A 25990-nucleotide genomic window follows, 5' to 3' on the forward strand; every position below is an offset into this window, starting at 1 on the left:
GGGATGGGGTACCGGTCCCAACAATACCCACCAGAAGGAGAAAAGTGTCCTCTTCACAACTTTTTTTTGTAAAATAACAACTCAATCTTTGAGGCTCCAGGCCATCAATCCCAGCTTGGATCCCAAGTGGAGCCCACTCCCAACAATCAGTGTGTTGGTACACCTGTTCTCACCAGGCGTAACACTGCAGATGCTGCATCAGGTCCCCATGAGAATCAGCATGACATGGGAATGCCTGGCGTAGAAATTCCCTGCCCTCACCCCCTCCTGCACTGATGGCCTTGTTCTGGGCAGCAGAAAATCCACCCCAAAAAGGCCATCCTGGAAAATCCCAGAGAGGGCTAGAACCCAGCGTAACCAGGTCCTGTGCTAATTTGAGTCCCTCCTTACTATCTTAAACTTTTCATGCAATTCGTGCCAGGGTGAAAATTAGCGTTTGAGGTTGCTCTACTCTAAACATTTAAAATTGTAGTGCAAACATGAAAATGTAGCAAACACTGACTGAAACTGATTCATTAATATTTACTAAATGGGGTGAAAAGGTGCTTTGCACCAGCAAATGCAAGTAAAACTGCCTTTAGATACTGAAAGGTTTAGGATATCAGCATGGGAACCAGCCTGCTAAGCAAAGTTGACTTCTTTCCATATAATCTTAATCTGCAAAAATCAACTTCCCGATGGCTCACCTGAATGAGTCAATGAGTTGCTAAGTCAGACGGACCAAATCCCAGGTTAGATTCCCTGTCTGTACAGAGCAAGTTGATCTCAGCCCCAGAGGCACTACACTACCCAAGTTAGGGACTTGAAAACTAGCCAGGGTTCCCAACCGCTCAATATCGGTGTGCGGATATTACACAGTGTGCTGAGAGTTCGGTACGTGTGGGAGTTGAAGGGTTAATCTCTTTAAATCTAGTGCATATTGCTTCAACTGTTTAAGGTCAATTTAAAAGTTTAAATTTCTAAGTTTCTGTCAGGCTTCAGCAGAGAGCTGCTGTAGCAAGTTAATTGGTTAGCTAGATTCAATTGGTCCCTGAAGGTGGGGCAGGCCTGACTCATCTGAGTCTCAACTGTAGAAATACAGGGGCCTGTCAGTGCGGACTGCACGGTGTGCGGATATTACACAGTGTGCTGAGAGTTCGGTACGTGTGGGAGTTGGGGGAAGGAGGTGCTGCTTTGCCTTGCTTTTCCTGCAGAGCGGTAGTGGACCTGAGAGCGGTGAGCGGCGGGAGAGAGCGAGACCAGAGCGGGGATAAAAACAGCGCGGAGAGAGCGAGACCAGAGCGGAGATATAAACAGCGCGGAGAGAGCGAGAGTCCAGTCGGTGAGCGGCGGGAGAGAGCGAGACCAGAGCGGAGATATAAACAGCGCGGAGAGAGCGAGACCAGAGCTTACTCTGAGAGCGAGACTCTGAGACCAGCGGCAGTTCGGGGTGACGTCACCAGTCAGAAAGTGACGCGGCACAGGGGAGGCAGCTGATTGGTGAGTAGGTTCAGGTGAGTATTTCTACCATTTTACTGTAAGTAAAGTAATAAGAAAGGGAAGATCTGCAGGTTTTATAGCAGATAGTGTTTTTTTTTAGTGAACCTAGGTCCCTGGTATAGTTAACATTTTCTAATTTCAACGTAATTTAAAAGGGGTAACTCAGCTAAGGCAAGTCATGGCAGCAGACCTCGCACCCGTGATATGCTCCTCCTGCAAGATGTGGGAAGTCATGGACACTACCAGTGTCCCTGCCGACCATGTGTGCGGGAAGTGTGTCCACCTGCAGCTACTGACCGATCGTATCTCGGAGCTGGAGCTGCGGGTGGACTCACTGTGGAGCATCCGCGATGCAGAGAAACTCGTGGATAGCACGTTTAGCGAGTTGGTCACACCGCAGGTAAAGGGTATACAGGCAGGAAGTGAATGGGTGACCACCAGGAAGAGTAAGAGATGCAGGCAGGTAGTGCAGGGGTCCCCTGTGTCCATCCCCCTCTCAAACAGATATGCCACTTTGGATGCTGTTGGGGGGGATGACTTATCAGGGGAAGGCAGCAGCAGCCAACTTCCTGGCACCACGGGTAGCTCTGCTGCACAGGCTGGGAGGAAAAAGAGTGGCAGAGCTATAGTGATAGGGGACTCAATTGTAAGGGGAATAGACAGGCGTTTCTGCGGCCGCAACCGAGACTCCAGGATGGTGTGTTGCCTCCCTGGTGCAAGGATCAAGGATGTCTCGGAGCGGCTACAGAACATTTTGGAGGGGGAGGGCGAACAGCCAGCTGTCGTGGTGCACATAGGCACCAACGATATAGGTAAAAAAGGGGATGAGGTCCTAAAAGCAGAATATAGGGAGTTAGGAGGTAAATTAAAAAATAGGACCTCAAAGGTAGTAATCTCAGGATTGCTGCCAGTGCCACGTGCTAGTCAGAGTAGAAATAGGAGGATATTTCAAATGAATACGTGGCTAGAGGAATGGTGCAAGGGGGAGGGATTCAAATTCCTGGGACACTGGAAACGGTTCTGGGGGAGGTGGGACCAGTACAAACCGGACGGTCTGCACCTGGGCAGGGCCGGGACCGCTGTCCTAGGAGGAGTGTTTGCTAGTGCTGTTGGGGAGGGTTTAAACTAAAGTGGCAGGGGGTTGGGAACCTGAGCAGGGAGAGAGAGGAAAGCGTAACAGGAAGGGACAGAAGGTATGGAGTAATAGGTAAAGTGTTAAAAAAGGAAAAAGCAGGAACTAAGCGTCACAAAACAGATTTGAAAGTTCTTTATCTGAATGCACGTAGCATTCGTAATAAAATGGACGAGTTAACGGCACAAATAACTACGTATGGGTATGATCTTGTGGCCATTACAGAAACATGGCTGCAGGGTGACAACGACTGGGAATTAAATATGCCAGGGTATTTAACAATCAGGAAGGACAGGCAGGAAGGAAGGGGAGGTGGGGTGGCTATGTTAATAAAGGAAGGAATCACTGTAATACAGAGAAATGATATTGGGACAAAGCATCAAGATAATGAAACAGTTTGGGTGGAGATAAGGAATAATAAGGGAAAAAAAACATTAGTGGGCGTAGTATATAGGCCTCCTAATAGTTGCAACTCTGCTGGAAGAAGTATTAATCAGGAGATAGTCGGGGCATGTAATAAGGGAACAGCCATAATTATGGGGGATTTTAATTATCATATTAACTGGACAAATCAAATTGGGCAGAGCAGCCTTGAGGACGAGTTCATTGAGTGCATCAGGGATGGATTTCTTGAGCAGTATGTAACTGATCCTACAAGGGCGCAGGCAACCTTGGACCTGGTAATGAGTCAGGATTAATTAATAATGTCCTAGTTAAGGATCCCCTTGGAACGAGCGACCACAACATGGTTGAATTCCATATCCAATTAGAGGGTGAGAAGGTTGATTCTCAAACAAGCGTACTGAGCTTGAATAAAGGAGACTATGATGGTATGAGAGCGGAATTGATTAAAGTGGACTGGGAAAATAGATTAAAGGGTAAGACGGTACATGAGCAGTGGTGTTCATTTAGGGAGTTATTTTACAACTTTCAAAATAAATATATTCCACTGAGGAAAAAAGGGTGTAAAAGAAATGACAGCCACCCGTGGCTAAGTAAAGAAATCAAGGATAGTATCCGACTAAAAACAAGGACATATAAGGTAGCCAAACTTAGTGGGAGGATAGAAGATTGGGAATTCTTCAAAAGACAGCAAAAAGTAACTAAAGGATTGATTAAGAAAGGGAAGTTAGATTATGAAAAGAAATTAGCAAAAAATATAAAAACAGATAGCAAGAGTTTCTATAGTTATATAAAAAGAAAAAGGGTGGCTAAGGCAAACATAGGTCCCTTAGAGGATGAGACCGGGAAATTAATGGTGGGAAACATGGAGATGGCAAAAATGCTGAACAAATATTTTGTTTCAGTCTTTACAGTAGAGGACACTAAGAATATCGCAACACTGGACAAACAGGGGACTCTCGGGGGGGAGGAGCTAAATACGATTAAAATCACTCAAGAGATGGTACTCAGTAAAATAATGGGACTCAAGGCGGATAAATCCCCTGGACCTGATGGCTTCCATCCCAGGGTCTTGAGGGAAGTGGCAGTAGGGATTGTGGATGCTTTGGTGATAGTTTTCCAAAATTCCCTGGACTCAGGAGAGGTCCCGGCAGATTGGAAAACTGCTAATGTAACACCGTTATTTAAAAAGGGTAGTAGGCAGAAGGCTGGAAATTATAGGCCAGTTAGCTTAACATCTGTGGTGGGTAAAATTTTGGAGTCTATTATTAAGGAGACAGTAACGGAACATTTAGATAAGCATAATTTAATAGGACAAAGTCAGCATGGCTTTATGAAGGGGAAGTCATGTCTGACAAATTTGCTTGAGTTCTTCGAGGATATAACGTATAGGGTGGATAAAGGGGAACCAGTGGACGTAGTGTATTTAGACTTCCAGAAGGCATTCGACAAGGTGCCACATAAAAGATTATTACTTAAGATAAAAAATCACGGGATTGGGGGTAATATTCTGGCATGGGTGGAGGATTGGTTATCAAACAGGAAGCAGAGAGTTGGGATAAATGGTTCATTTTCGGACTGGCAACCAGTAACCAGTGGTGTTCCACAGGGGTCGGTGCTGGGTCCCCAACTCTTTACAATCTATATTAACGATTTGGAGGAGGGGACCGAGTGCAACATATCAAAATTTGCAGATGATACAAAGATGGGAGGGAAAGTAGAGAGTGAGGAGGACATAAAAAACCTGCAAGGGGATATAGACAGGCTGGGTGAGTGGGCGGAGATTTGGCAGATGCAATATAATATTGGAAAATGTGAGGTTATGCACTTTGGCAGGAAAAATCAGAGAGCAAGTTATTTTCTTAATGGCGAGAGACTGGAAAGTACTGCAGTACAAAGGGATCTGGGGGTCCTAGTGCAAGAAAATCAAAAAGTTGGTATGCAGGTGCAGCAGGTGATCAAGAAAGCCAACGGAATGTTGGCTTTTATTGCTCGGGGGATAGAATATAAAAACAAGGAGGTATTGCTGCAGTTATATAAGGTATTGGTGAGACCGCACCTGGAATACTGCATACAGTTTTGGTCTCCATACTTAAGAAAAGACATACTTGCTCTCGAGGCAGTACAAAGAAGGTTCACTCGGTTAATCCCGGGGATGAGGGGGCGGACATATGAGGAGAGGTTGAGTAGATTGGGACTCTACTCATTGGAGTTCAGAAGAATGAGAGGCGATCTTATTGAAACATATAAGATTGTGAAGGGTCTTGATCGGGTGGATGCAGTAAGGATGTTCCCAAAGATGGGTGAAACTAGAACTAGGGGGCATAATCTTAGAATAAGGGGCTGCTCTTTCAAAACTGAGATGAGGAGAAACTTCTTCACTCAGAGGGTGGTAGGTCTGTGGAATTTGCTGCCCCAGGAAGCTGTGGAAGCTACATCATTAGATAAATTTAAAACAGAAATAGACAGTTTCCTAGAAGTAAAGGGAATTAGGGGTTATGGGGAGCGGGCAGGAAATTGGACATGAAGCTGAGTTCGGATCGGTCAATGCCCTGTGGGTGGCGGAGAGGGCCCAGGGGCTATGTGGCCGGGTCCTGCTCCGACTTCTTGTGTTCTTTAGATTTGTGGTTGGGATCAGATCGGCCATGATCTTATTGAATGGCGGAGCAGGCTCGAGGGGCCGATTGGCCTACTCCTGCTCCAATTTCTTATGTTCTTATGTTCTTATGTTCTAACCCCTTCTAGAAGTAAATATGTATGTCGGTAGAAAGAAAAAACAATCTTGCATATTAGAGCACCTTTCACATTCTGAGGATATCCCAAAGAGCTTCACAGTTTCACAAATTAACTATTTTGAAGCATAGTCACTGTTATGTAGGAAAATATGGCAGCCATTTTGCACACACAATGAGATAAATGATGAGTTAATATGTTTTGGTTGGGAGATGAATGTTGGAAGCACATCAGGAAAACTGCCTTACTCTTTTTCGAATTACACCATGTGATCATTTATAGCCACCTGAACAGGCAGATGGGCCTCAGTTTATTGTATCCTCCTAAGATGGCACTTCTGACAATACAGCACTCCCTCAGTACTGCACTGAAGTTTCAGCCTAGATCACATGCTTAAGTCCGGGAGTGGGGCTTGACCCACAACCCTCCAACTCAGAGGCAAGAATGCTGCAACTGAGCTAAGGTTGACATTACAATATTAGGTGAAAACAGTATATGGCTTGGCTCTGATGCCCTCTGCTGTCAAATAGCCTGCTAATATTCACAATCTGCAGTCACACATGAAGAATGGCCATATAGAGGAGGTATCAGAGGGTAAACAGTACCAATGAAAACATACTAGGAGGGAAGGAAGGTATGAAGATTTGCAGAAAAGAGGAAGAACTAATTTACGGGATGTGATGTTTGATCAGACAATAAGGATATGTTCCCCTCATTGATTAGGAATGGATGTCAAAATCCAGCCTAAGCTTTGAGTAACCACTTGATGCATGACCATTAAGGTTAAATAAAAATGGATTCCCTGTTGAAAATGAATGCAAGGCAAGATTTTCCAACTCAGCAAAGTGGAAAATCTCCCTTGTAATTTTTTTTAAAACACAAAATTGCAAAAATCATAGCTTTAAAAGAAAAATGTCAAAGGATTATCAAATCTCAGCTGTCCCAAAATTAATAAATTATTACACACGAGAAATAGAAACAAAGCTTTACTGCTCAAAAAGTGAAAACCAAAATGGGATTCTAGCGAACAGAAACTACAGCTTAAAAGCAGAAGTCAAAAATATTTTCCATCACAGATGTTAGCAAGAGTTCAAACAAGACAGCAGTACTGGAAAGACAGCTGGCCCTAGCTGGGTGAAAACACCCTCTGCCCACATCTACTAATATCCAGCCTGCACATGTATAACGTAGGCTTTGTGGCATGTGTACTTACTTAAAAGGGCGCTTGAAAAAAATGGCACTTTTGTCGTAGGTAGAGGTCTTAAAGTATATAGTTGATTTTGCACAACTACGTATTTCCAGGACTGTGCTGGGGGCCTCTGGTGGCCCCTAAACCTCTCACCTATATTTGTGCCTCTGGGAGCCATTGGCCAAATCTGGACTTCAACCAACGCCCAACCCCATCCACCCCCCACTCCCAGTCTTTCAATTTTAGCTCCACCTCAGCCCATCTGCCGCTGGAACCCTCAACAATGCCATTGTCATATCCAGTCATGACTATTCTAATGTTCTCCTGGCCAGTCTCCCATCCTACACCCTCCATCAACTTCAATTCATCCAAAATTCTGCTGCCCAATTCCTATGCTGCACCAAGTCTCATTGGCCCATCACCATTGTCTCGCTGCCCTACAATGGCTCCTGGTCCCTCACAGCTTTAGATTTAAAATTCTCATCCTTGTATTTAAATTCCTCCATGGCCTCATCTCCCTCTACCTCTGTAACCTTACTAGTATTGGTATTACAACCCCTCCACCAAAACACTCCATTCCTCTGACCCTGGCATCTTGTGTTAATCCTCCTTCCTTCTGCCCACCATTGGTGGCTATGTCTTCAGCCACATGGGCTTCGTGTTCTGGAAATCTCTCCTTAAATCCCTCTGCCTCTTCAGCTCCCTCCTCTTCTCAAAACCCACCTCTTTGACAATTACATGGTCACCCCTCCATATCTCTCCTTTTTTGGCTCAATGCTCAGTTTTTCCATATGCCTTTGTGAAGTGCTTTGGAGTATTTTTCTTTGTTAAGACGCTATATACATGCAAATTATTGTTATCCTTTCACCTCTAGTACCTAGGCTCCAATCCAGGCCACACGGTTTTTCTCTGCTAACCATAAGGGCCCAGTTTGGCAGTTACATCCAGTTCCTAGTGGGCACAGGCTGACAACAGAACTTGTGCCAACAATGCTGCACAATTAGCACTAAACTGGCAAACCCATTTAAGGAATCTAAAAGAATTGCTGAGGTGGGTAGTGAAAAATGTCACAATGGTATAGTGGGGAATATTCTTCTTAAATTGGAGTTAAAGCATATTGTTGAAACGGAGTACGGGCAGCATTACTCTGCATCTAACTTGTATGATACAGGACATGGGTGTGCTTCATGTGGACAGAGTGATGAAAGGGAAAATCTGTTACATTCCCCAGCACTGACATCTTCATTTTGTTAAATACAAAGTTCCATTTCTCCATTCTAAAAATACACGGAAATCCAGAATCTCAAATTCTGTAATTCTGCTTAAGTGCGGTTTTATCCAATTTTCTAGAAATGGACACTCAGAACTTGCAGAAATATTCTGCAAAAATGAAAAAAAAAACTGATGTTAACAGATCAGCAAAAGCTCTGGGTAGGGGCCTAAATAGGGTGAACACACCAAAGTGGTGCAGACTGCATGAACAGCAACAAATTAAGCAAGACTCAATCAGCCAACAGCTTTTACAGAGTAATGGAACAATGCAGATAAATGGCTTCCAAGGCTTCCACATTAAAAGGTAAAAGCTTGTAACTGGGTAAAATCTGAAAGCTAAATGCACCGCCTCCTGCCCCGTCTAGCTGAGAGCTTCACTGTGAACTCTACAGAAAGATTTGACCTAAAGCACTGTTTAAGATTATCTGGCGCCAGAGAAGGGCAGAAATTTCACACACACTTTTCATTCCTTTCAAAGCAAGACTATAGAAATTCCATTGAGAATGGATATGAATTTCCAAAAGATGACAAAGAATACATTGCAACTTAATTTCAGTTAGATTGCCCTTCTTTAATCCTCAAAGGTTTGAACATTCTACACAGTACGTTCTCATATCCTCAGACTCGAAAGATACAACAGATGCTACTCAGTAACTTAAAAAAAAACAAGGCCATTCTGCAGGCTCATTAATTTTTTTATCACTGAGTATTCATAGAAAATTTACATATCTTGAAAACTAACCCCAAATAACGGCAAAGGTGAATTTTGCAATTATTAAGTAAAACTAGACCCATGCACAGAACAGTAGAACATTTAATAATTAAACAAATAAAAATTATGATCTTCTTTTGACACTGATAGAGACCAAATGCTGTTTATTTTTTTCTAAATGGATTTCTAAGCATTCAAAATAAAGGAATGGTCAAATACTGAAATGTTAGACTGAATGAATAATAATGCTCTTTGTAACCTTGTATTTGAGTTTGTAACATTAAAGCCTGGAAATAACAGTTTGCAATATTAACATACTAATGTTTAAAGCATTTGTATGATATCACTTTGTCCCCAATTTTAATTGATGTGTTAACCGATTTAAAACAATCAGGTTAACACCTCTGTTAAAATACTAGATAGAGGAATGTTATATGAATGCATTAAACATATGAATACATTAACAAAAACAATAATTTCTAGACTGGTGTTCACATAATATTCCAGTTTCAAAAACCTTTTACTGTTCAATGTGCAAAGTATTTTAAGTTTAATTAAATTTGAAGCACATCTAAAAAGACTAGCAATGTCTAATGTTAGAACGCAATATAGCCAATCAATAAATAGCCAAGAAATAGGCAGGTGGATTTTCTGCTTTGAAGCTCGTGATACATGCCAGCAGCTCATATTGGGAATTGCGTACCCCAACCCGTGACTGTTCGTCCATAAAATCAATGAATGAAAAATCATAGGCCGGGGGTGTGCAATTTCCCAATTTGTGCTTCCACCGTCAGGAGTGCTTTAGTGGATAATCAATTGTCGATAGCCTATTGGTGCAATATTAGGTTCCCAGGTTCAATTCACGATGAGTTCTCAGTTAACTGAGCTCAGCAAGGGAAACAATTAGGGTGCAACAAATGCCCTTGGGCTGGGGATGGGGAAAAATATTAGTCAGAGTTACCGATCCTTATTTCTGTCTAGTGATTCCAGTTGGAAGGGGTGTGTGGATGGTGGGGGACAACAGATCAGGCTGGACTGACAGCCTTATATTGTTGAATATGTTAACACAGTGTCTAAGCTCACACATGAATAGTTACAGAATTATACCCCAGCAAGAATCAGCACTTTCAGGAGAGGATGGGAGAAAAAACAAAAAAATTTACAGAAGGACAACAAAAGAAATCCCTTTAATGATTTGGTTTGTAGCACCCAGCTGGTGTTGCAATTGGTGCTGATGTCTTCTAATTTCAATGACCTAAGCCCCTCATAAAAACGGTCACATAAATTCACCGGAGACATCGAAGAAACTACGCGAACAGATTAAAGTTGGGAATTCCAATTTTTTTGATAAAAAAGAAAACTTATGGGGTCTTGTAGAGACCACCCACATCTTGCTCTATGCACTGATTTCTAAATAATATGTTCTGTTTGCTCAATATAATCAGGCCAGTCTGGAGTCCACATGGTTGAAAAAATAAGCAAAGGTATCCATCAAAAGGGCTGACAAACATGTACACCAGATTAAAAAGCAGCGAGATACATGGCGTAGTTTTTATCACTCTTAACTATGATACAACCCAACTAGAATGGAAAAATATCAATCCGATTAGCACTTTTAAACAATCAATGTTTCCTAAAATAATCTCAGCAACCCACTTATTTCACACAGAAGATAAAATTATCAGAATGCTTGACTGAATTTTTGGATGAAGATAAATTCAAAACACATATCAATAGAGTGGGTAGGGATCATATGTGTGCACAAAAAAAATAAAGTAGCTTTACATGTTTATTTTCACAACATCATAAAATGTTATAATCTTCATAGGTATCACAGTGAGTGGCAGTTACAGTAAACTAAATAAATCTAATATAAATATGATGCAAATTGATGCCTATTCATAACTTTGAAATCTTCTTTATCTTACATAATTTCTTAAGGAATCTAAAAAGTACTAAATAAACATACCAGCCCTGAGATGACTGTTATTACAGATAATTTAATTGGGGAACCGCCCACTATTACACTTCAGTGAAATCCTGATGAGAACTGTTGAGTGCCCCTTAAGCAAGTCACTGGCCTAAAGCTAGTGAATTGGGCATGAATTTAGTTTTGAGGTTAGGATCAGATCAGCCATGATCTTATTAAATGGCGGAGCAGGCTCGAAGGGCCGATTGGCCTACTCCTGCTCCTATGAATACCCCTGCTGTAAAGCAAATGAACAAATAATGAGGAAAAATCACAAGTCAATTGTTCTCATTTGCATTAGCATTTTCATTGGTTCCTTACACGTGTTTGGGGAAAAGTTGCACAATACTGCATTTGGTTATTCACAATATATATCAATGATTTGGATAAGGGAACTAAACGTAACATTTCCAAGTTTGCAGGCAACACAAAGCTGGGGTGAAATGTGAACTGTGAAGAGGGTGCAAAGAGGCTCCAACATGATTTAGACAAGTTGGGTGAGTGGGCGAGAACATGGCAGATGCAGTATAACGTGGATAAATGTGAGGTTATCCACTTTGGTTGTAAAAACAGAAAGGCAGGTTATTATCTGAATGGTGATAGATTGGGAAAAGGGGAGGTGCAACGAGACCTGGGTGTCCTGGTACACCAGTCACTGAAAGCGAGCATTCAGGTGCAGCTAGCAGTTAGGAAGACGAATGGTATGTTGGCCTTCATTGCAAGAGGATTTGAGTACAGGAGCAGGGATGTCTTACTGCAGTTATACAGGGCCTTGGTGAGACCACATCTGGAGTATTGTGTGCAGTTTTGATCTCCTTATATGAGGAAGGATGTCCTTGCCATGGAGGGAGTGCAACGAAGGTTTACCAGACTGATTCCTGGGATGGCAGGACTGATGTATGAGGAGAGTTTGGGTCGACTAGGCCTATATTCACTAGAGTTTAGAAGAATGAGAGGTGATTTCATTGAAACATATAAAATTCTAACAGGATTAGACAGACTAGATGCAGGGTGGATGTTCCCGATGGATGGGGAGTCCAGAACCAGGGGTCACGGTCTCAGGATACGGGGTATGCCATTTAGAAACGAGATGAGGAGAAATTTCTTCACTCAGAGGGTGGTGAACCTGTGGAATTCTCTACCACAGAAGGCAGTGGAAGCCAAGTCATTAGATGTATTCAAGAAAGAGATAGATATATTTCTTAATGCTAAAGGGATCAAAGGGATATGGGGAAAAAGCGGAAACAGGGTACTGAGTTAGGCGATCAGCCATGATAATTTTGAATGGCAGAGCAGGCCCGAATGGCCTACTCTTACTCCTATTTTCTATGTTTCTATGTCATCTACATTATTAATAATCTATTTAATTATGTGCAAAGAGTATTCCTTTTGAGTTTGTTGAGCTTCAAGGCTTTGGGGGTAATTTTGAAGTTTTGGCGATAGTGTAAAACGGGTGCAATCGAATTGGCCGTCCATTTTATTCTGAACTGAAAATCTGTTTATATACAGTACAAAACTGATTTTTAGTCAGAAAAGCATTAGCATAAGTTGAATACAATTAGTGGCATAAAACTGTCACATTTAGACATTTCATGTAATTCCTTGTGCAAAACTTCAGAAATGTTAATAAACACAAGCTTTCAACTTTAATATATATTTGCCTTTGGTACAGATAATCATTTATCTATTTGTGTTGCTCAAGAGACAATATGATCCTGTATGGACTTTGCCCACAGTCTGTTGCACTGTAATATTCAGCATAGACTTCAGCCAGTGTTGTACCGTAATATTCAGTACAGATTTTGGCCACAGCATGTTGCATACATACACAGTCCTAGTTCCACTAAAGACCATCTGATGATTAACAAAGTAACTATTTGTAGAAATCTCAATGTTTTATTTTAATTGGTTTAATTATTGTTACTGAATATATACAGGTAGGATATGGAGGTGTATACTCAGATCTGCTGAAACTCATTTCTGACAATGGGTGGGAATAGTTATTGCCAGTGATTTACCATTTTGGTTATCTTTCTCTTCCAGTGCTATATTTAAATATTCCTCCAATGAAAAAGGAAGCCCACTTGAATGATAAGTATGGGATAAGTGGCAAAAACTTGTCTTTATCTCCCCATCAACAGACACTTGTCATGTGAGTTTGCGGGAGCGCAAGTTCACTTGGTTAAAAAAAAACATTTTCTGCTTCTAGTTCACCTCATCTAGGCTTGTATTTTTTTTTAAATCACCAACTTTCAGCTGAGTTTCATTAATCTTTTTCAGTCCTTTTTTATCCTGTACATAGAAATGAACAGGCTGTCAGCACAATGGGAGAAATCAAAATGCACTATCCCTTTTCATCCTTATGACAGCCATATAGTCACATGGTCTGCTTGACCCATCTTTGGGGTGGGGAGAAATTTTGCACAAATTTTCATCATAAGATTAAATAAAGTGGGGTCGAATCCATGACAGGGCAGACTGTGAAAGGCACGATGGGCTAAATTGCTGCTTCTTATTCTCTTGAACCTGAAAGTTACTATAGGCAATGTTATCATATGAACACTTTTCCCAAATTATACCAAATTCCACTTTCTGCTATTTTTCTACTAAAATAAAGTCAGTAACCTTCCATATTCCTAACACATGTATCTGAAGTAAAAGGGTCCAATTTCTCTATAAAAAGTTAGATCCCTAATGGCAAATTTGGCAGAACTGGGTTCAATAGCAATATAATGATTATTCAGGCAAGGCAGCAGTAGTTGGATTGGACTTATTTCTAATTTCATGCTGGTGTGTCTTCTGGACCTTTAAAGTCCAGGCATGGCAGTCCCATGCCAGGGTGGGGGAGGCAGGGTGAGGGTGGAGGAAGAAGTGTGTAGTGGTGCCCAGGTACTTGAAAGCTGCTTGTTGGCACCCTCTCAAAGTGGTTGCTGGATACTTTAGTGGCAGATATCTTTCCCCACATTCCTCTTTCCAATATATGTCCCTTGTCTTTTTACTTGCAGAAGAAGTCTACACATAAAAAGAGGCACTGCATGCACATTGTGGGGGCAGGGGGGTGGAGTCACCAAAGCTACAACTCATGACTCCTTACGTGAAGAGGGCTGTGGAGATTCTGGGCATGGAAGCAATAGGATGCGTTGGTTGGGGGGGGCGAGGAGGCAGTTGCATGTCTCCCTAAACTTATAGCGAGTATCCTTTCCTTTTCATTCCTTAGCTCCTTATTCAATCACTCATTCACTCCCTCAAACAGAGACAGACATTGTAGCATTGACCACAGTGAACCCTGTGGTGAAGGCCACATAACAGAAGGGTGGGAAGCAAAAGATTTCCCTGCTTAAGGCTGCTGAAAGGCAGCTTAAAGAATCTTTTCTTAAGTAGCACAGCTGAGAAAAGATGTTTGTAATTGCTCCAGTCAAAGCTGATGTTTCAGACAAAGTTCTGGATAACCAAAGCCTGTGAACCCAACCACTTCCTGGTTTCAGAATGAGTGAAACTCTAAAATACAGAGTTCCAGTAAATTGGCTGCTGGCAGAAGATGTCCATGAGTTTAAAGGGGCAGTGGCAGCATGGATACGAAATTGGCTAAGAAACAGAAAGCAGAGAGTAGTGGTGAACGGCTGTTTTTCAGACTGAAGGGAAGTACGCAGTGGTAACCCCCCAGGACCACTTCTCGGTTTGATATATATTAATGGCCTAGACTTGGGTATAGGGGGCACAATTTAAAAGTTTGCAGATGACATGAAACTTGGAAATGTAGTGAACAGTGAGGAGGATAGTAGCAGACTTCAAGAGAACAAAGGGCAAAAGATACAGTCCCAGAAATTCCACCATTTACACCAGAATAAGTTGAGCCAGTAGAAAAGAGGGCTATGTTGCCTGCATGACTTATCAAACAGGAAAGCAGAATTTGGGGTACGCCGACACCAGATCTACACCACTTCTACGCCCCAAAAATCTTGGAATTTCAGGCGTGTATATCGAGTCGATTTCCGTAGTATTGCAAATGTGGAGTCAAGACCGAAGGGTCCACAGGGTTCCTCCAATTGTCCACTGTAACTTTCAGCAGAATATCTGCAAACACCTGGACAAACAAAGTGAATGCTGTTCACCCCGTTTCTCTGGGGTTTCCACAGATCTTCCAATGAAGTTACGGCGGATGAGAACACACAAATTCAACCCCCAAGTGCAGTATTCAGATCAAGCAGGTTAGAGGGCAGGGGGATAATTGGGCCAAGGGGTAGAAGGAGAGCGAGCAAAAAGAGTGAAAAGGGAAAGGGGGTAGGAGAGGGGAAGGAAGGGAGGAGAGGGGGATGAGAGGAGGGAGGAAAATAGGAGAGGATGGACAGGGTCTGAGGAGGAGAGCGGGACAGGTTAAGAACAAGAGAGGGGAGAAAAGGGCAGACAGGATAAGGAAAGGGAAGAGGGAGAGGGGTCAATTGAATGAGGGAAGAGAGAAGGGGAGGGAGACACAAGAGGAAAAAAAGGAGAGGGAAGGGGCTAAGGAGAGAGGTGGAAGCAGAAGTGGGTAGAGATGGGGGAAGGGCAGGGAGTGGAGAAGAATGATGAACAGTGCCTCGAATGGCAGGCTGGAGATGTACCATATGCAATGGGAATATAAAATTGTATAAAATTAAATAAATATGTACACATATATATAGAATATATACATACAGATATATCTATTAAGTTAAAGGTATTCTGTTTAAAGAGTGAACTCTGATAATCACTTCATAGTTTTCTAGGTGTAGCTCACCTCACCTGGTAGGAAAATCTTGATAGTTTCAACAACATGTCAACAAGTTTGGTTCATTAGCACATTGCTAACAGACAGAACAAACTCCACACATTTATCTATCCTAAATGTGCATCTCACAAAAACACCCATGAATTTGTAGATGTTTATCAAAGTGCTTAACTTCAATGCAACAAAACTAATTGAGTACAGCATGACCTATATAATATAATTCAGTCAGCTGAAAAGAGATGGGATAGTAGTTTAGCTGGGGTGTAGCTATAAAACTTTCAATTAACTTAAACTCACAGGATTCAACTATATTTATTACTTATGTTTAAGATGGTAGAACTTTTTTTTAAAACTGCATTCATATTTTAGTATAATTAACTGCTAACCAACTAATTCGATGCATGTGAAGCACTCCTTATCACAAATCTTTCACAAATTCTTTCAGCTCCCTCTTCACCACCTCCTCAACAAAAATCATTTGAATAGCGTTATATTCGTTAAGTAATCAGTGTTGGAATCTTGAATGAATTATTGCTAACAAATCAAGTCAGGGCACAATTGGCAATTTAAACCTTAGCTCGCAGCCGTCTTTGGGCATTCTTCTTCCTAGGTCTGTCACAAAGTTTACTTATCTATCAGCAGTCAGTCTTATTTGTTCCAGAAAAACACATCAAATGTCAATCTTCAACTCCTTGTCATGTCGCTGAATGTAAAACTGACCTTTGAGCTATTGGTTAGCCAATCAAATGGTAATCTTTTTCAAAATTGTTCCCATCCCCAAATGAATACTGAGAGCAGGAAGGCAGAAGAAAAAGGAAATCACAGATTTGATGGTTAAAGAATTACAAAAAGTTACAACATATATAAGGTGTGTCATTTAGAAAAAGAGTAAAATGTGAAGTTAAAAAAAAAGTAGGATAGGGAAAGAATAGAGAAAAGAGATTAGCAAGAAAGAGAGGATAACAGGGCAAACACAGGTAAAATGTTTTATTTTTTTATTTTTATGAAAAACTTTTTGAATTTTAGACTGGGTTTGCTTCACTGTATTAAAACTACATCTTTTAATTCATTTATTACTGTAATTTTTTCAGTATGTCAACTAAAAACTTACAAAACTGATCAGCCCAGGAAGACTGTCAACAATCTAAGGGTTAAAGTCAATCCATCCATCCATCCAAAAAAAAATAATTGCGTATATTTCCACGTTGTGGCTTTTCTGCCTCTACATGTAAAAAAAAGTTGGAAAATCTGAACAAAAGCACTTTGATGATGGTTCAGGATGTAGTTACCCAAAGGCATTTGAGGCCTACGTTGAACCATTTGAAATGTAGTTAATTAACCAGACAAGAGAGAAAACAACTTCTTCATTAGCAATTGTAGGCTTCTAATGTTTACCTCATAAAAACAAAAACGGTGATTATACGACTTTGTAGCCTACAATACCAGCCAGTTTTAAATCTCAAATGGTAATTATGATTAGTACACTACATTCCAACTCTTTCACATTCCACATATCTACAAACACCAAGTTTTAAATCAGTTTTGATCCTCAAATTTGTTGCAGTGTCTAATTAAAATGTAATTTTCCATCAATCAGCCAATTTATTTTTGAAACAACACAATTGCTTTTAAGCATAATGCCTCAGAACTGCAAGTTCTGCCAGGTTACCAGACAAAGTGTGGCATAGCATCTGTGTGGAGAGAAAACTGGCACAATCAGCCCTACCTAACAGAAGCAAATGACCTGATGGCTATTTATGGAGCAGCATTAATGGGTGCTGGGAAGTTTGTTGCTGAGACAGTCTGCTTCCTAACTGGAGGAAGAACGTGGTAGCAAGAAAGAAGCAAGAGTGCTCACCTCAAAAAGGAAAGCATTGGGCTTTCATTTTGATATATAATACTAGTGAATCTCCTGTGGCATTGCTCACATTTTTTTAAAAATTGAATACGTAAATAATATCAAATTTATGTCCCTCTGTCACATATTGGGATATTTTGATCATTTTTTCCACAAAGGATTTTCTTGCCCTTCAGTGACTTCACTAGCCCTTCTGGTGAAGCACTTGAAAGTGCAGCAGAAGAAAAAAAAACAGAACTTGAGAGAACACATAAGTGAGAAAGTCAAAATTCAGAGATTCACAAAAAAAACTCCACACATTTTTTACCTGTTAAGTCCAGTATTGAACAAGAAACTAGAAGGAATACTACAATTGTATGTTCATTTTCCATCAATTACCGAGATGTTTAAATATATCAGCAAGCTTAAATTCTAGTATTATCTCACTCATCTGGCATAACTATTCCAACCAATATCAACACTTACCAGTCTTCTGGTTTATGGTAAAGAAACCTTGTGGGTTGCCACTAGTAATCTTATAGCTCAGCCTGTCACTGGAGCTGGAATCTGGGTCAGATGCCTCAATCTGTACAACTGACAGATCTTTGGGAGTGTTTTCCATGACTTGAGGATAATAAACTGGCTCAGATGTGTGTGGAGCATTATCGTTAACATCCTCAATTTCGATATACACTTCAATGAAGGAGAAGAGAGGCACCACTCCGAGGTCTGTGGCATAGACCGTCAACCAGTAATGGGAAGTAGTTTCACGGTCCAGAAGTTCTGCTGTTTTTATTATACCTGTGCAAGGAACAAACAGGATAAATGATGAAGTATTTAATGTACTAAGAGGAATGCTGTGCCGATAACAATGTCAGAACTTTTGCTAGTTTAATTATTTGGAACTTTAAAACCAATTTTTTTAAGTTGCAAATCTCTATATATTAGACTGAACAAAACATATGTATACTGGTTAACTTAGAATCCATATTATAAAAGGAGTGAGTAACAAATGATCAGTGTTTAGTAAAACTGTTCATTCTTCTGAACTTTCATTGTAGAATTTTTTGTAAGCAACTTTTCCCTGAAACAGTTTAAGTTGCTAAAGGTGAGATTTAGTGAGATCCAAGTGTAAATCTAATGTAGTGAATACCGAGATGGCAATACAACACCAAAGTGTTATGGTAGGACTGAATTGGATAAATTGTACTGCTTACAGATGCATTTATATTTAGAAACAGGCTCAACATATGATTACCAGGTATACAGTTAAGTGGAATAAATAATACTTGCACATTTGTGTTTTAGACGTGAAAGCCTAAATCTTCCACTTAGCCATTACAACAGATGAAGTGAGCTTTTGCCCACCGGAATGACCCCGGCCGATTTTCCAACCTATGGGTAATTTGAATAATTTTGACAAGCTCTCTGGCATCCTCTGGGAGTGTACCTGGAAGGGGTGTAGACTGGCTGCACCAGGACTTAAGAGGTCTGCCACAGTGTAGCATGGTCTGCAAACTCCTGAGCTGGGCAGAAGTATAAAAAGCATCTTTTAATATATCTTTTGTAAAAAAAAGTGCCTTGCCCTATGCAATCAATCACATGGGCTTTCTGGCCCTTAAATTTTTTAATCCACTCACTCCTACCCTGTGCCAAGTGCTGCTAGGGTGCAAATATACCATATGATGTATTTCCATCACTTGCCTAATGTTTGAATACACCTGCCCATATTTGGACACATTCTACAGACCGTCCTCCATCTCTCCCCCCATAACTCCTGGCAGGAATTCCTGGAAATGGTCATAATCTGCCGGAGTTACACTTGACTTCCTGGCATAACACTAATAGAAACTGTAGGCCAACAAATGTAAACTACAGCAAGTTTATTTCCCTGTTACTAAAATTTTAATCAACCAGGCTCTGGCCTGTGCAAGCAATGTTTAATATATTCTCATTAATGTGAAAATTGTTCCAAAATGGCATGGAAATCACACAACTTCCTTTATTAAATTCTTAGTTTGGTCTTCAAAACTGCATTTTGATTCTTCATAGGCATAAACTACATTGACAGAGGAGGCTACTTAATCTCACTTCTGATATGATCACATGCTGCTTCAGATTACATCCTACTGGAGATCACTAATCCAATCCGTGTAATGTAAAATACATGGGCCTAGTTTTCTGTTTGGCTGTAATGCTGGCTGAAGTGCAGTGGGGCAGGACTACCTGGTCCCAGACAATTTTCCAGATTCAAGGTCATTTGAATAATTTTAGAAAGCACCACAGGGGAGCTTTTCAAGGATGGGGGGAGGGGGGGAGAAAATGAGGACAATAGTTGTAGCACGACTGCCCTGACATCAAATGCATTGGCTTTTTGACCCTTTAAAATTGAAATGCCCCGACCACCACACCTAGCAACGCTGGATGTCAGGGACAAAAAGGGATGTCTCACACCCAGCACTGCTGATGCTTGTCATGGAAAATATTTCCACCACTTGCATACTATTACAAGGCAGATTGTATTGTATGCTCTCCATCACTTCTGCCAGGAAATTGCATGGATGCAAAAATGGATAGGGACTTGAGGGAATGGGTCCCTGAACAATTATCCTGCCCCAGCAATGTTGAAAAATCAGTGGAGAAAAGGCAAAATATCTAGACCAATAACTCAAAGTTATAATCCAGTGTACTGAAAGCTGCTAAAGCATTCATTTTAAGTGTAGTGTATTTATTTTGGTTTATCCAGTCTAGCTTTAATGAATACCTCCAACTGTCTGTACATAAGGTACTTAAGGCAAATAGAGGCCAACAGGTACTCCCTTCCAGACTGTGACCAGATCTTGAAGCAAGCCAGTTATTTTGGAAAGCACTTCCTCCTGGCAACAGTAACCATGGCTATCTGTTCCTGGCAACAGTAACCAGGCTAAATGTTCAGGATCTGGAGATCCTGAACATTTACCTGAGGAAGGAGGAAGTCTCCGAAAGCTTGTGAATTTAAAATAAAATTGCTGGACTATAACTTGGTGTTGTAAAATTGTTTACAATTGTCAACCCCAGTCCATCACCGGCATCTCCACATCATGGCTATCTTAAGTCAAGGTTTACATCAATCACGGTTAGTTGCAGCATCATTCACATCATTGGAATTCAGAGCAGTATTTCAGAACCATCAGCAACAATATAATTCTGTAACTGAAATCAAAAACCTGCATTTCACAATGGCAAGGAAATGCAGTTTTGTTTCAGCTGTCCTGGGAATTACATCAGCAAAAAAGGAAAACTTTAGTATGAAACACGATGCTTTGGATCCCCTTTCTAATGTAATTAATCAAAATGAAAATACAGAAAGTGAAATGTGTGTTCATTTACAAATGGTTTCATTTAATGAGCCCAAACTACATTAGCAAGTAAGTAGATAGCATCATCTTACTTTAATACACAAGATGGCTTAGACGCTGTTGAGACATTTCTTTTTATTACCAAACATGCATTGGCGTCAAATGAATATTCTCCATGCTATGACATGTACTATTCACAGATGCACTCCAACAACAGTTGCAAGCTACAGTTAAGTGCACTTCTCCCTAGCTGATCTAAACCTCCTCTTCTGGAGCCATCAGTTCTTCCTCCTTAAGGCTCAGACATTTCAATTCCCTCCCTAGCCACTCAAATCAAATAAATAAATAATGTGTTGAATCTGACTTCACCAGAAACATTAATCTAGAATTTGAGTTTTTTTTTTAAGGCTTGGTAGAGAAACTTTAAGAGTACAGCTTCCATACACAACTCCACTCCAAACAGCTTTAAATGTACAGGCTGACGGACAATTCCCAAACCTTTAAATTTGGTTAAAGGATCTGGCTCCTGAATAATTTTTATCCTGAGACTTAACTGCCAAGTAAGTATGACCAGAAGCGTCACAGAATCACTGGTCCCATTGAATTGGCAGTCACAGCATACAGATCTTGTCACCATTTTAGTTATACACTTGAACAGGCACACAAATTATTTCCATGGTCCAGCTATAGGGTCTTAAATTGAGTCATGGAAACACACTATTAAACCATTTGTTCAGGTGAATATTCTGTGGGGGAAAAATATAAACAAAAGGCAATCATTTAGAACAAATACAGATTACAAAATTAACAACTGTACAAATCTAGTTTATATCACAGGTAAGCAAGAGCTTAACTATCTTGTGGAATCAATTTGAAATTCCATGGTTCCCCACTGTGCACCACCCAATGACACTTAAAATTGAGATATAGGTTATCTGATCCAGATAAGAATGTAGCAGAATATTGGAGTATCCAGTTTCTATTAACAGCTGGTCCTTTTTAGGCAATTGAACACAGGCAGTATTCCAGATACACCACGCCCTCTCTATACACCGTGTCAGGGTCTGTACAATTGCATGTTATAGAAGAGTATATTTTTATGATTTTTTTTTCTTATGAATTCATGTGAGAATAAAAAAATAATTGTTTATATCAGAATATAGTAAATAGAGTCTGCTGTATTTTATCTTTATGGGCCTTCTAAGACTTCAGATATGTGCAAACAAGTAATTATAAATTTTCCATGAACTACTCAAATTAGAACCAAATTTCAAACACCTCTGTGATCATAGTTAGTTTTGATTCCAGTTGTTAACAATGATTGTTTTGAGTTTTTCCAAAACCCACTCACTAAGTCATCAGCTAAGCATTTAGCCTTATATCCACATGGTTCAAAGCTCAATGAATGAATGCACGGTCCAATGTGGTACTGAACCAGAGACAAGTTAGGGGAAAATGCATTAGGGGCGAGTCTGATTTGTTACCTGCAGCTATTACACAGATGAAGTGAATCAAACACTTTGCCCACAATCCTGTATTGATGTGAAATCCTTGTGCAAGTTAGTAATCTTTCATAGATTTTAACTTTTACTTTAGCGAGCAAATGTTAAGTCATTCTTAAAAGAGACCTTGAGAATGCCTGTCCATTTGTGTCCTCATTTTTGTGTGATAATTTATTTTGCATTAAAAGCTACTGCAATCACTTAACCCTTTCTCCACACATACTTATAAATAAAATTTCCATCAATTTCTCAAACATTAACAAGTGAGCCAACATTCCAAGGCATCTGCACACCATGAGAATTTTCCAGTGCAGGCTGTGTATGGAAAATCTCATTTTCAAGTTATTTTTAAACAAAATAGATTCTCACCACTATAAATGTGATTTATGCAGTTACTGAATTATACAAAGCTGAAGAGTAAAAATGTCTCTCTCTCCATCAAAGTGAGCTACTTCATCTATAATCAGCACTTAAAACAAGGTATAATTGTTATGAAAAATGGTTGACCTAAAGCTGCTGCTATCGTTTTCTGGATTCTTCAAGTAACGTAATCAAAATCATAGAATTTACAGCACAAGAGAAGGCCATTATGTTTGTACTGGTGCTATGTCTTCAACTAAAGCTGTTTATTCTAACTCCTTTCCTCATATATTTTTATATTTTGCTTTTCCAAATACTCATCCGAGTTCCTTTCAAATAATACTAGTCTCTGCCTAAATAGACTCTTGTGCTAAAACATTGCACTTTCTAATAACCTTATATGTGCAAAAATTTCCAGCCTTCACCTCCTTTGTTCCAGGGGAAAAAAGCCCCAAATTTTCAAATCTTTCTTTATAACTGTAACCTCTCGTTCTTGATATCATGCTATTCAATCTTTGCTATAACCTTTTAATTAATCTAATATCACCCCTTTATCTGGCTCTTCCTCCACTCTGTTATTAAGATGCATTGAACTGCATCTGCCACCTCTCTGCTCAATCCAGTAAACTATATGTTTCACTGTAATCTCTTGCATTTTTCCAAATCCACTAATTTGGTATCATTTGCAAACTTTGATCACATTACTCTTCTACATATGTCAAAATCATTTTTGTAAATGCAAAACAAAAAGAGGTCCCAGCACAGGTCCCTGGAGAACACCAATGCCCAGATTCTGCTATTCCAAAAAGAATATTATTTACTTTTGTTTTCTGTCCTCTTGATATCACTTTATCCATCTGGCTACATGCTCTTTGATATCATCTGTCTTAATTTACTCAAGACTCTTATGCAGCATCTCATCAACCCATATATTGAACATACTTTTATCTATACACTCTCTAATTCCTTCCAAAAAATCACTTGAATCAGTCAAGCGTGACCTGGTCCTTGCAAATCCATGCTGACTGTACCTGAGTAGTTCATACCTTTCTAAGTGTTTACTTAACTACCAGAAGTTCTCTGCTCTCCCTCCCCCCTTTCTAAATGTTCAACTTTATAATTAATTATTCTTATGTGGTCATGAAATACAAATTCTATACTATATTGTATGATGTATAGAAATGACTGGATTACTTAAGAGCATGGATAGATGGATACAGTTAATCAAAGGCACTGAAATTACATGCAGTAAAATGGTGCTTCCCTCACTTAATAACTTACATAAAGGAATCCGATTATATGCAAAGTAGAGATACTGCACATGTTGCACATAAAAGGATACCTACACTCCCTCAGTATAGAACTGGGATGTAGAATAAAAATCTGTTTGTATCCAGTAATGCCATACATTTGCTCACAAATCTCAGTTCTGAAAAATACTCAACTTGTTTGCCAGGAAAGTTTTTGTTTGAGATTCAACATTTCTATAAAATCCACACAGATTGAAGTAATCTGCAAGATTTTGTACCACACCCATGTAATTAATTATTCACAAACAAACTGAAAATGCACACACACACACACACACACACTCTCTCTCAAGGGTAACTTATTTTCCCCAAAAGCATTAAGGCTTCGAAGGGCTGCTGTTGTCCATAGTGAAAGATGTCAGTTGATTTACTACAGTAATCATATAGAAGCATTGAAAACAAATATTTAAGAAATCATTTGTACTGGATTTTATATTATAGCATTAGATACCTCCTTTAATTATATCTCCCTAAGTTTCCTACTTCATATACAGCACAGGTAGATTCCCTTCCCAAGAATAGCAATTTTTATTGATCATAATTGAATAATCGAGTATCTAAAGAGAGTTTAGAAAAAAAAGTTTCGAAATATGATGGACGGACAGCTGTGACCCATCGCCTGCAATTCCTGCACCATGTGGGAACTTCAGGAAGCTTCATGTGTCCTGGAGGGGCCACATGTGGAGGATATGCCTTCAAATACTCGAGCTCAAGCTAAATGTTTCTGAGCTTGAGGGGTGGCTGGAGTCACTGCACAGCAGAAGGGAGGCTGAAGATTTTCTGAATCATACATTCCAGGAGGTGGTCACTCCGCAGCCGCAAAGAGCTCAGAATTGCAAGTGGGTGGCCATCCGAAAGGGTAGGAAGATACAGGCAGTGCAGGAATCTTCTGGGTGTGTAGCACTCTCAAACCGGTATTCAGCATTCAGCCAGTAAGGGTGACGACACCTCGAAGGAGTACAGTCCTGAGCATGGCACCATGGGAGAAAGGACTGTACAGTGGGGGCATAGTGAAGTGTAGAAATGCAGTAGTCATAGGGGATTCGATAGTCAGGGGGACAGACGGGCATTTCTGTGACCACTGACGTGAGTCCAACATGGTGTGTTGCCTCCCTGGTGCCAGGGTAGAGGACATCACAGAGGGTGCAGAATATTCTGTGGGGGGGATGGGGAACAGCCAGAAGTTGTGGTCCATGTGGGTACCAACAACACAGGAAAGAAAAGGGATGAGGTCCTGCAGTCAGAGTTTCAGGAACTAGGGAGGGAGTTAAAAAGCAGGACCTCAAAAGGTAGTGATCTCTGTATTACACCCAGTGCCATGCGCTTGTGAGTATAGAAATGGGAAGATAAGGCAGGTTAATGCGTGGCTAGAGACATGGTGCAAGAGGGAGGGGCTTCAGAATCTTGGCGCATTGGGATCAGTTCTGGGGCAGGAGGGACCTGTTCAAGATAGACGGGTTGTACCTCAATGGAGTTGGGACCAAAGTACTCGTGGGAAGGTTCACTAGTGCTGTGGGGGAGGGTTTAAACTAATGTGGCAGGTGGATGGGCACCAGGTTGTAGCATTGTAAAGGAGAAACAAGGTGCACAGATGATTGGGAGAGGCAGATAGCACTAGAGTAAGAAATATCACAGTATTAGGTGGGATCAGACTAAGAGAGACTACAAGAAGGTCTAAGATAGGTTTAGAGTACTTGTGCATAAATGCACAAAACGTGGTAAATAAGGTTGATGAGCTGCAGGCGCAAATAGCCACAAGGGAATGTGATGTAGTGGCAATAACGGAAACCTGGCTCAAAAAAAGGCAGGATTGGGTACTAAATATTCCTGAATACAAGGTTTTTCAGGAAAAATAGGGAAGGGAAAAAAACGAGGGGGTGGCAGTATTGATTAAGGAGAACATAACAATGCTGGAGAGAGAAAATGTCCTTGAGGAGTCAAAGACAGAATCTATTTGGTTAGAGTTAAGAAACAATAGAGGTGCCATTACAGGTGCAGGTCAGAGGCT

At 40.5% G+C, this 25990-nt stretch overlaps 1 protein-coding gene across 4 annotated transcripts in view; it reads right to left on the reverse strand.

The window, feature by feature from the left end:
- The window catches only part of fat1a (FAT atypical cadherin 1a), a 177771-nt gene that overhangs the window by 114287 nt on the left and 37494 nt on the right, over positions 1–25990 (reverse strand). For all 4 annotated transcript variants that reach the window (XM_067986812.1, XM_067986807.1, XM_067986800.1 and 1 more), the window contains exon 2: positions 17959–18273. In XM_067986812.1, the coding sequence (XP_067842913.1) occupies positions 17959–18273 (315 nt within the window). The remainder of the gene's footprint in view (positions 1–17958; positions 18274–25990) is intronic.

Source organism: Heptranchias perlo, chromosome 1 (assembly GCF_035084215.1).
Source record: "Heptranchias perlo isolate sHepPer1 chromosome 1, sHepPer1.hap1, whole genome shotgun sequence".
Lineage (NCBI taxonomy): Eukaryota > Metazoa > Chordata > Chondrichthyes > Hexanchiformes > Hexanchidae > Heptranchias > Heptranchias perlo.